General features: G+C 42.0%; 1 protein-coding gene across 1 annotated transcript in view; it reads right to left on the bottom strand.

The window, feature by feature from the left end:
* Positions 1-2,880: 2,880 nt before the first annotated feature.
* Positions 2,881-12,717, bottom strand: part of TTC17 (tetratricopeptide repeat domain 17) — a 126,543-nt gene continuing 116,706 nt past the window's right edge. Inside the window, exons 23-25 of the mRNA XM_039226773.1 lie at positions 7,700-7,819; positions 5,930-6,073; positions 2,881-4,082 (exon numbers count right to left, since the gene is read on the bottom strand). Of these exons, the coding sequence (XP_039082704.1) occupies positions 3,951-4,082; positions 5,930-6,073; positions 7,700-7,819 (396 nt within the window). The 3' untranslated portion in view covers positions 2,881-3,950. The remainder of the gene's footprint in view (positions 4,083-5,929; positions 6,074-7,699; positions 7,820-12,717) is intronic.

The raw sequence follows: 12,717 nt of genomic DNA on the forward strand, positions 1-12,717 counted from the left end.
AAACTCTTGGAGATGCCTTAATGGAGAAGTCCCAGCCTCACATCTGCCATTTTAATGAGGCTAACGTGGTAAGGGTCTGGCTGGCCCTTATTTCCAAAAGGGCTTGGGCTTGTTTCCACATGATAAGGAGTGCTTCCCCAAAGGAGCTGGGCATTTTCAGAGTAGCTGGGCTTTCTGTCATAGGTCCCTGCAGAGACCTTTGGGTTGGAGGCCATGGCCTAATTCTGGAGGAGGTAAACTCTAGACAAAACATAGTCTGCTCTGAAGCCAGTGGGTCTGAATGTCTTTTTCCATTTCAGCCCTTATAAAGAATATAATTCATGTTTATCAGTATGCTTCTCACACAAAGACCCATGTTCTCCAGGGGAAGCTTCCAGATTTCTTGGAGGTAAAGGTCATATGTGGTATAGAACTGGCCTCTCCAAGCTTCCAGTCATGAAAGCACTGGAATCCCCTCCCCTCAATTTCAACACACACAGTATGTTAAATATTGAGCTAACGCAAAGTCAAGAAAGAGAAATCACCCCATGCCAGCATTGGGGTGGGAACTCACTGCAACAACCCACAAGGCCTGAGAATCACTATGGGCTGAGGAACTGTGGTCATAGGCTCCACACAGGGACTGGAATCAGGGCTCATGGACAACCAAGAGATGTAACTGGGTCTGTGTAAGGCCAGGAGCCAGGCTCCTGTCCACTAGGTAAAACATTTAGGACCCTCAGTCTCCTGCCTGTGAGAAGGTGGGGGCCCTAATTCACTCTCCAAACAGTGTGGAAAACCCACAGATAGTAACACACAAACGTGGTTCACCTTGTAGAGATCCCAAGAGAGACCACCTCAAAGACTTCCTTTATAGGTAGGCGTCCTCAACCCCAGGTGCTTGTGGGATTACCTCAGATGTTAACTCCTGCAGAAGAAGGACAAAAAATAGAAAATACATGAGGAAGTCCAGCATCACTAATGAGTTAATTCACTCAACAGTTTTCCTTGGATACCTACTGTGTATCAGGGGCTAGATATACATCAGGGTACAAAACAGATCAAAACTTTGCAGTTAGAGCTTCCTTTTAGGTGAGACAATAAATATGCTAGTAGACTCAATAATAATTCAAGTCATGGAGAAAAGTAAAGCAGAAAAGGGGGTTAGGACACTGTGGAGGCAGGTGCCACATTGTAAAATCTCATGATCAGGGAAGCCCCACAGAGGTGGTGAGAAGGTGGAGCCAAGTGGGTTTTGGGGAGGAGCATTTCAGAGAAAGCAAACCGCAAACGCAGATGCCCTGAGGCGGGATATTTCAGTCAGGAAGCTAGTTTGGCTGAAGAGGAGGAAGTAAGAGGGAGAATAATAGATGAAGCCAGAGAGGGGAGCCAGATTGTTTTGTGTTTTTTTTTTTTTTGGGGGGGGGGGGGGGGTAAGATTTTATATGTCCTTGCAAGTCACTGGTTTTAAGCAGAGAAATGACACAATCTGACTTACGTCTTAACAGGACTTTTTTTTTTTTTTTGACTTGATTAATTGGAAGCAGGAAACTCAGATGGGAAGACTAAAGTTAGACAAGAATCCTTGGGAAGGATAATGAATTGTTTTGGATCACATGGAGATATGGAGTAGACAGCTGGATAAATGAGAAGGCATCTATGCCTGAGGTATGAGTGTGGAGGTCACAGAGACGGGATCCGAAACCATGTAATTGGATGAGATTACTAAGGATGGGAAAGAACACAGAGGAGAGCAGAGATGTAAAGACTGAGGACCAGGGAATTCAAGGATTATGGGGTCAATAGTCCACATGCCCAACAAACAGAATTCATTCCCGATGAAGAAGAACTCACAGTGCGATTTGAAAAGAATACTGAAAATGTTCAAGTCATTAAAAGAAAAACCAGCATCCACATGAGCAGGCAGATATGAAGAAAGAGAATCACCCAGAAATCCTAAGAGTGAAAAATATGATTGCAATATCTCAATGGATAAACAGTAGACTAGACAGAGCTGAAGAGTCAGTGGATTGGAAGACAGAAAGGAAGAAATCCACCAAAGTGAAAAACAGAAAGATAAATATTTCTTCAGGTGCCATTTCTATTAAATGCTCTTAAGGGGTGAGCTCCTCACCTTGCAGCTAGGAATCACTGTTGGAAGCAATCAGGCTTTATTTTTTTTTTTAATTTTTAAAAAGTTTATTTATTTAAGAGAGTGAGCACGTGGGGAAGGGGCAGAGAGGAGAGAATCCTAAGCAGGCTCCACACTGTCGGCGCAGAGCCTAGTATGAGGCTCAAGCTCATGAGCTGTGAGATCATGACCTCAGCTGAAACCAAGAGTTGGATGCTTAACTGACTGAGCTCCCCAGGCACCGCAAGAAGCAGCCAAGATTCTGGATCAGGGTCCAGAAATGGAACAAAACTCTTAACGTGAAGGAAAAATCATATATTTCTGGAACTGGGAAAAGATTCGGTGGCAGGCCTGAAGACCTCTGCTAACAAGAAGAGCTAACATTCACTGGCTGCATAGTGTGTGCCTGTCCCCTAATGGGCCCTCACCAGGGCTCTCCATGACACTTACATGGATGAACTTCAGGATCAGTGCTCACCTGAAGGGACGTGACTTTGTGACTTAGATTATTCTTCCTTTTCCGAGAAGGCCAGTTACCTACCCTACTCTGAACACTTGCTGATTGTGCATCTTTCTTGGTCAAATGTATCATGCTAATAAGTTCGTCAGCCATAGAATGTCGTGATGGATTGTTTCTCCCCTCACCTTGCTGTTGTGGGAAGAAAGATAAAGAAGACCCAGGACTTGAGAGGATCAGATCCAGAGTTATCGTTGGCTTCAGAGCTGTCTACATTAGTTTGGTTTTGAAGAAAAAACACACTACAGACCTATTTTGCTCATAAACAACTTTTATTTTTGTTCTCAGTATGTGCCCTTGAAGATTCCAAAATGTCTGGAGTTTCTGATTCTCCTGGGACCAGAGGTAAAAGCACTGTACGGAAACACTCAACCTTGGCGCATCGCTCTCTCCTGAGGAGCTAAGTTTGAAGGCCTTGGAGAGAGGGAACACACACTCACACCTTATTCCAAGATGGGTAACATAGTGAACAAAGAATTAGTAAAACATAGACTCGGTCTGTAGAGGGCTTCAAATATACATATTCTATATATATAAACCTGTTATATAGGATTTCAACTTATTGGTTTCCTTGTGATTTGTAATTAAAGTACAAATGATATAGATGTTGTACACTGCTGATTTCCCCTTCTCAGCCCCCCTCCCTCCCCAACATAAATAACATCACAAAGGTCAGGTGATCCTAAGAGTTTTCATTGTTGTAAATATTTTGTTTTAAAAATCATTTCCCCTTCCTCCCCTGCAAACTACCTCTGAGAGTTTGTAACATAGCAGCATGGAACGGACACGACTGAGGACAGCATGGATCTAAAGGGGAGAGCGCACAACGTAGCTTCTCACTGGCACCAATGGGCTTTTGCATTTCCACTGACAACAGAGGCTACAACATAAAGCAGAGAATGTGCGACACGGGTTTTGTCCTCCGCCCGCCCGGGAGAGGAGGAGGCTGGTTGGACCACTGAGGAAAGCCCTAAAGGCATCGAGGTTTTGGAGACAGAGCGCAGCTCCAGAAATGTCTTGGCTCAGTATTTACACGGTATCTTTCGGCTGCATTTTCCTTTTGAGAAATCTGTGTTGCGGAGGCTGGCTGGGGGAAAGAAGGAACTTAAAAACAAAACAAAACCAATTCCCACATATGTAAAAGTCCTGTTGTAAGTCTTACTCAGTTATTCTCACACACGTCATTAAAAGTAGATACTGACAATGATTGGTTTCTTTTCTTATTCTTTTTTTTTTTTTTTTTTAAGAGCATGAGGAGAGAGGAGAGAGAGAGACAGAGTGAGAGGGAGGGAGGGAGGGAGGGAGGGAGGGAGGAGGGATGCATTAGGGAGAGCGCCGTCCCTTCTTCAGCATTAAGTGACACTGGATGGTCTGGATTCGGTTCTTGGCTGGAACAAACTCGGGCTGCAGCTTCAGTGTCGATTCATACCACACCAGTGCTTTTTCAAACTCTTCCTGTGAAAGGCAAAGGGACAGGTGTGAGAGGGATACAGCCACCCAGCTAAAAACGTGTCATCACTGGTTTCTTCTTGAGAAGCACCTCTGTGCCAAGTCACAATCCTGCTGTATGTTCTCAATGGGTCTACATCTCTGAGGAAAACTCTGAGGTCTGGAGGGAAACAACTACCTCCATCCCCAAGGTACAACATCACAAAGAAAATGAAGGCAGAGCCCAAGAGCCAAAGGGGAAGGGGAGATCACCTTTACAAAGGTCTGACCCAGCAGTGGGAGCCATCCTGGAGGTAACAGTGGAGCCAACATTCCTGAGTACCTGCCCTGTGCCAGGTACTGTATGAAATCCCTCCATTTAATCCTCACAGAAACTTCTAGAACTGTGCCTGGCACATGCTCCTTATGCATCACCTGAATATTTTTACTACAGCTGGAGAGACAGAAGTAAAGTCAGATATCTCAAAGTCAGGTATTATAAATTTTGAAAGCTTTTTTATTCTCTCTAGCATTTAAAAATAGGAACATCATTTGGAAACGATCACTGCCATACGGAAGGAGTTAATCGTTTGAGTAGACCAATAGTCTCAGAGAAGAGTCCAAACAAACTGGTTAAATGACGCCTCCTAGGCAAATGAGAGGCAGAATTTCTCATTCATAGCAGCAAACTTCACATTTATGGGGACAAAAATAGATTCTGTGATTTTAAGAAGCAGAGAGGGAAATCTGCACATTCAGCAATACCTACCTGGCCAAATTATACTTGCTGCCTTTCAAGTCACGGATGACACACAAAACTTACAGCTTCAAGCTGCTCATTCTATTAGGCTTTATTGAGAGCACCTTGGGAATAGCCCCATGTGGGACACCCAGCTTTAGATCAAAGTGCCTGGGACGATCCTCATGTTAAATTCAGCTATGACAGCTTCTAGGGGACCCCTGGGATTTTAAATTCTGAAATCGGTCCCTGTTTCTGACCAGAACGAGGGCTCTGGATGATGGCTTTGGTGTTTTCTCTGTAAACGCGATCCCATGTGACCAGCGGTACTCCAGCATTCATTAAACATTTGATGAGGCCTGGTGTGTGGCAAACACTGTGAAGCACTAAGAACGGAAAGATGAAGAGGAGGCTCTTCTCCAAGGAGCTCCTCATCTAGGGGGAGAGATAGGTACTTAAAAAAGATTATAAAACAAAGTGAAAATATGGCAAGAAAAACATGCACAGGGCATCATGAGTGCACTGATAGGTACCTAGCCCAACCTGAAAGCTAGAGAGTACAAGTGTTTATGTCCACATGAGTGTTAGGTAAGTTTTTCTGGAACAGATGATGGCTCCAGAAGACTGTAGGTAAATCTGATGCTATTTTTAGTGTTAAATTCATGGGAAGGAGCTACACAATGCCAATACTTAGGAGAGTTTCATGTACTACATTTAAATCTTATTTTTAAAAATGTTTCTTTCTTTATTTTTGAGAGTGAGAGAGAGAGAGAGAGAAGGAGAGAGAGAAGGGTAGGGGCAGACAGAGGAGACCTAGAATCCCAAGCAGGCTCTGTGCTGTCAGCACAGGGCCTGATGAGGGACTTGAACTCATGAACCATGAAATCTATGACCTGAGCTGAAATCAAGAGTCAGAGGCTTAGCCGACTGAGCCACCCGGGTGCCCCTCATGTACTATATTTTTAATGCACAGAACATTTAGCCAGAAAATATACCTTGGGTGGACCTAGCAGTTTCAGACACAAAACGTACAGGAAACTGGAGGACACGGATAGTCAAGGAAGTTTTGCAATCAAAGGTGTGCAGGGGAGAGAGGGTCAGAGTTGGTACGCTCTGCCTTCACTCCCAGTCTTACCATCGCCACGTAGACGTTGCCCAACGTGAAGTGGTTCACAGCAAAGTGCGGCGCGATCTCTACTGCCATGGTGGCTACTATGACTGCGTCATTCCAGAGCTTCGCGTTGTGCAAGATATTAGCCAGGCTAATCAGGGGCACATCCTGGAATGGCAGAAGGGCAAGAAGGGAAAGATGCTGGTTTTTGAGCTTTCATTCTTAGCTGTCCTGATCATAAATAATGCAGTAGGTTTTCCCTGGTCAATGACCGAGTAATGAAACTGACCCTGCTCGTCTTCTGTTTGCTACTGGTCTGTGGTAGACAAGGAGATTACACGAGAATATAAACCAATGCATCGCCTCCTTCATTAGGAAAGTCTTGCCTCAAAACACAAAGCAGAAAGGTCAACTGACTAGACAATTTGCTTAGTGAGATTGGTGGTTTACACTCTGGTACAGGCTCCTGTCTTGTCGCAGACTGGTAATAAACAGTTCATGGACTGACAGCTGTCCATAGGCCACACACTCTGAGTCATGCCGTCACAGTCAAAGTGCCTTCCGCGAGGGCCACAGTATCATCTGCTGGAAGTACGGGTTGGCGAACTCTGGCCTACAGGCCGAACCTAGCTGGCTGCCTGTTTCTGGAAGGTTTCATTGGAATGTAACCATTCCCATTCTTTTATGTATTCCTGTGGCTTTTACACTACCATGGCAGAACTGAGGGGCAACAGCAGAGGCTGTCTGGCCTACACAGCCTGAGTTTCTTACAGTGTGGCCCTTTACAGAAAACATTCTCTGACCCCTGACCTAGAGTGTTGGCCCTTGCTGCTGTTTGGCAGCACAGAGCAGAGAATGACAGGTTAAACAAATAGCAACATTTTTATTGTCACAAATATTTGTGTCCTTTAAACGTGTTACCCAAGCAATTACCACCTGAATCTCACTGTCTGGAGTTCTACAGGAGATACAGAAGACACAGGCAAGGAGGACCTCTCTGTCCTTACTGGACACTCGCAGAGTGCAGGGCATTATGTGAGGACACAGAGGGCTCATAACCTGCCCAACGTCACAAAGCTAGTAAGGGGCCCAGCTGCGTTTGGAACTCGGCAGTGCCCGACGGGAAAGGTGAGCTCCTTCCACCACTCATGAAGACATGAGCCATGTCTTCAGGAAGTAGGAGATGTGGAGATTACCTCAGAACTCAGCACACGCGGATCCAAATATGCTGTTAAAAAACGGAACATTCTAAATCGTCGTAACTATAACTGGCATTTTTGAAAAGACTGATGTTACACTGAGTTAGCAGGGCTGTTTAAAGTTTTCGTTTGTGTGGAAAAGGTAAAGTCAGACAAAGACCAGGAACTGGCCAACATATAAGAAGAGGTGGAAATTACTTTGGTTTCCGTGTCTGGAAGCAAGCTTAAGTCAGCAGTCTAAGCAAAAACAAGTATAACAGGCCTCCAGGCCTCTGGAGATGAGCTGAGCCCAGAGTGATGTGCAGGGTGACAGGCCTGGGCCAGTATGTTGTATGCTGGGTGGCTCTGAATATAGAGGAATGCTTTCCAGTGATCCCAAAGACCTTCCCCCATGTTCCCATTTGCTGAGGCAGGAAGGCATGGTGGTAGGGATAACGTCTAGGCCTGTGGTAGCATAAGCGGGGTCATAGCTTCTTCCAGAGTATGCTATTTTACTTTCTCAGTGGCTAAGCGTGAGGGGGGCTAGTTGAAACCTCAGAATAAACAATGGAAAGGACCAAGAGACAGAAATTTGCACCTTCTGAGTCCCACTCACTTTCATCTGGTGTGGAGCATAGTGGAGGGCCTGGCGGAGGCAGTCAATTGCCTTCTTTCCTTGGCCTTTCACTCTCCAGTAGAGGGCTGCCATGCTGGAAAGGACCCAGGATGTCTGGTTCTACAAAGGAATGAATTGAGGCTGAAGTCTCTTAAACAACATATGAATTTACCACCAAGACTAAGAACAGTTACGTGCATTCATGAGCACTGAGTATTTACTAGGTCTGGAGGTGGCCACACACCTTAAGGGCATCCTCATCAACCATAATAGCAAACCTACGAGCTAGATACTGACATTACAGCCTTTTATAGACAAGAAAACTATGATTCAAAGAGACAGTCTTGTCCAAATCTGCTCAACTACTAACCAGCAGAACTGTTTCATGCCTATGACCTTCTGGATTTAAACTTACTTTTTAATAGGTAACTCATTTACATGTTTCAAAGACCACAAAGTATGCAAAGTTATACAGTGAAAAGTCAACTTCCCATTCTTGTCTCTACTGTATGCAAGTAAATGCTATTTTTAGTTTCCTATGTAACTTTCTAGGATTTCATTACACTTTATACAAGCAAATATGAATATAGGCTGATACTCCCACCCTTTTATATGAGGTCACATATTACTTATATAAGGGGTAACATTCACTTGTGCTTTGCATTCTTCACTAAACAATACACCTTGGAGTTCTCTATCAGTGTATGGAAAGCCTCCTCATTCTTTTATTATCAGCTGCATTATTATTTCATTGTACGGATGTTCCATTATTTATTTAACTAGATCTTTATGAATAAATATTCCTCTCTCCCCCAATTTTTTACTATTACAAACATCACTGCAAAAATAACCTTAGGTATAGCTTTGCATTTGCGCCCGTGCATTTGTGGACAAGGAATACACGTGTCATTTTGTCAGACATCATTACATTGCCCTCCATAGGATTGTAACAATGTAATCAGTCACCAGAAATACATGTGTCCCTGTTTTGTTATAGCTTCACCATAGTCAGTTATTAGACTCTTTGAGAGGTAGAAAATGTGGTATAAATCTGCATTTATGAATGGAACTGGCCATCCTTTCATGTTTGACAGCCTTTTGTATTTCCTTTCTGTGAAGTAGCTGCTCTTTTATTTTGTTAATTTTTCTATGAGGTCTTTATCTTACCTATTTGAAAAAGCTCTTTATATATTAGGGAGGTTAGTTCCCTGCCTATGGTATGAATTATAGATACATTCTTTCTATTTTCTGAAGTCCACTTTTGAACCTATGGTGCTTTGTGTGATACAGATTTTGATTTCTACATAGCTCAGCTAATTTAGATGGCTTCTGGATTTTCAGTTGTTGCTGAGAAGGTCTCAGATTATCAAGAAATTTTACCATGTTTTTCCCCCAGAATGTTTAGTTTCATTTTTCACATTTAAATCTTTGATTCATTTGAAATTTAACTTGAAAGAAAAGATATGGCTCCAATTTTATTTTTTTCGAGATGGCTACTAAGTTGTCCCAATAATATTTAAGGAATAATTCATCCCGCTTCCTACACTAAGATGCTACCTTTACCATATACAAAATTTCAGTAGTTAATTTAGGTCTAATTTTGGATTTTCCTTTTGATGGATGGACTCTCAGCCAATACAGATTAAGCAATCAGAAAACTTACCCTGCTTTGTACCTTATTTTCTTTCTTCCAGTCTATTTTTTTTTGGTAATTTTTTCATTCTTCATTGTCGGGCCATATGGTATTTATATGCTGTTCTATCACCTTATTTCCCATGTTTGCTTCCTATTGGTTCTGCAGTTAAATATATTCCTTGATCACTGACATTACTTTTACGTGGTTTCCCCAAACATGTTGTGGTTCAGCCCAATACTGTCGATGGGAACAATATTCTTTGTGACTGTTGTTATGGGCTGAATTGTGCTCCACCAAAATTCATAAGTTGAAATCCCAACCTCTCATACCTCAGAATATAACTGTATTTGGAGAGAAGGTCTTTAAGAAGGTAATTAAATTAAAATGAGGCCGTCAGTGTGAGGCCTTAATCCAACACCACTGGGTTTCTATGAAGGATTTACAGAAGAGGAAGAGATACATCAGGGTCATGCACGGGGGCGGGGATGACCCTGTGGAGGGGCAGCGAGAGGTGAGCCATCTGCAGTCAAGGGTGGAGGACTCAGAGGAAACCGACCCTGCCAGCACCCGGATCCCAGACTTGTGGCCTCCAGGAGAGGGGCCACCCAGTCTGTGGTGCTTTGTTATGGTAGCCCTAGCAAGTTAATATAACTATATGTGTTCAAAACTTTCTGTCTGCAGCCTTCATACCTGAAGGACAGCTGTTGGGATACAACACCATGGCTCCTTCCTTCCTTGAATAATGTGTGGGCATTGTTCCATTGCTTCTGGGCTTGGATAGCTGCTGCAGAGAAATCTGACGCTGCCTAATTTATTCTCCCCTCTTAGTGATTTGGTCCTGTTGACTGGCTTCTCAAAAGGATTCTTTTTTAAAAACTAAAATTATCTTTCTTTAATGCCAATAATCCACACATACAAAAGAACGTATTTATATAATTACATGTATACATAGTAATTATATAAAAATATACACTAATGCTGTACAGCATAAAATAATGAATATCCCAGAAACTGCCACCCTAGCGAAGAAGGAACTTGCATCTACCTGTGTGTGCCTTCCCTGTTCCATTCTCTTGGCTTTGTTTCCAGAGGCACGCACTATCCTACATGCTAGGTTTGTTATTCTATTGTTTTATTTTAAACACTGTCCCATCCCACCCACCCACCCCCACACATATGCCTCAACAATTTAATACTTATTGTGCTTCTTCCCGTGCATTATAACAGTGGTATAATATAATAATGCAAAGACTGTAAGGAGTCTTCTGGGACTTCAAGTTTTTACTCAACACTATTTCTAAAATTCATCCATGTTGTGTTTAGCTTGTAGCTCATTCAATTGCCTTGCTGCACGATTAAATGTCCATTAAGTGAATATGCTGGAACGTATTTATCCATTTTCTGTAGATGAGGGCTCTGAGTTACTTCCTGTTTTTAAGTTTCCTGTTGCAAATAAATGTGCAGAGTTTCTCCAGTGTAGAGGAGATATCCAGAAGTAGGGTTGCTGGTTCACAAGATATGCAAATGTCTAACATAACAAGAGAATGCAAAATTGTTCCCTAAAGGTGTTTATGATGCTGTATAATCCCATCCCCAGCAATGTTTAAGAGTGCTTCATGCTTGGGGCGCCTGGGTGGCTTAGTTGGTTAAGCGTCCGACTTTCGCTTAGGTCATGATCTCGCGGTTCGTGGGTTCGAGCCCCGCGTCGGGCTCTGTGCTGACTGCCAGCTCAGAGCCTGGAGCCTGTTTCAGTCTGTGACTCCCTCTCTCTCTGACCCTCCCCTGCTCACGCTGTCTTTCTCTCTCCTAGAAATAAAATATTAAAAAAAAAAAAAGAAATAACGATAGCAATAAAACAAAATAAACAAATTAAAAAAAAAAGAGTGCTTCGTGCTTCATATCCTTTCTAATTTTTGGTATCACTGGGGGTAAAATAGCATCTTACTGTGGTCTTAGTTTGTATTTCCTGATCATTAGTGAGACTGAAAATTGTTTCTTGGTGTTTATTGGCCATGCACATCCTTTTTTCAGTAAAATGTCTGTTCATACCTCTTATCTATCTTTCTATTTTATTATTTACCTTTCTCATCAACTTATTTGTTTTGCATATCAGTCTTTGTAGGTTGAATATGTTATACATTTTTTTCTCTATGGCTTCTAATTTAAAAAAATGTTTTTAATTTAAAGAAATGTAAACTTTAAATGTAGTTGAACTTATTCATATTTTCTTTTCTAGTTAGTGCTTTTGTATCTTAAGAAATCATTTTATATTCCAAGGCCAGAAAGATCACCTCCCACCTTTTACTCTAATTTTTAAATTCCATTTAAGTTCTATTCTTGATACTCAAGTCCTTAATTCACATGGAATTCCTTTGTTAAGTGGTGAGACAAGGATGGAATTAGCTCAGCACTGCCCCCAGCACAGCCTCCTGCAAAACCCGCTCTCTCCATATTAATCTTCCATGGTTCCATGTATGTCAGAGTCGGCTTCTGGGCTTTCTATTTAGTCCCTCCTGGTCATTATTTCTGTTTATCCTTGAGCACATGGCATGATGTCTTATTTTATAATTTTTCATAAAGGTAAGGCAATTCTCACAACCTTATTTTTTTGAGTGTCATGTCTCTTTACCCCTCTGTATAAACATAAAGGTCTGCTTTTCAAGTGCTATTAAAAAAAAGCTTGTCGGTATTTTGATTATAACAGCATTGACTCTATAAATCAAATTGGGGAAAACTGACATGTTTATGATGTGTGTTGTCTTATCCATGAACATTATATATCTCTCTGCTTATTTAGGGCTTTTAAAATGCCTTTCAATAAAGTTTTATCACTTTGTGCAGACAGGGCATACAAATTTTTGTTAGATTTATTACTGGGAAGTTTATATTTTTGTAACAATGGAAATACATTTTGAAAATTATGTTTTCTAATACTTTGTGCTGCTGTGTAGAAATGCAATTTATTTTTATTGACTTTACAGGCAGCCACCTTGATAAAAATGTTGTTATTTCTAAACATTTGTCTGTAGATTCTTTTGGGTTTGCGATGCTATTACATCATTTCTGAATAAGATTTTGGTTTTTTCTTCCTAATATTTATCCCATTAATTTCTTTATCTTGATTTACTATACTTGCTAGGACTTTATTTTTTTTAATGTTTGTTTATTTTTGAGAGAGACAGAGAGAGAGAGAGAGAGAAGGAGACACAGAATCTGAAGCAGGCTTCAGGCTCTGAGCTGTCAGCACAGAGCCTGAATGTGGGGTTTGAATTCACGAACGGCAAGATCATGACCTTAGCTAAAGTCAGAGCTTAACCGACTGAGCCACCCAGGTGTCCCACTAGAACTTGTGATACAAGTTTGAAAAAGAGTGGTGATGGTG

Source organism: Hyaena hyaena, unplaced genomic scaffold (genome assembly GCF_003009895.1).
Source record: "Hyaena hyaena isolate Hyena2069 unplaced genomic scaffold, ASM300989v1 scaffold_23, whole genome shotgun sequence".
Taxonomy (NCBI): Eukaryota; Metazoa; Chordata; class Mammalia; order Carnivora; family Hyaenidae; genus Hyaena; species Hyaena hyaena.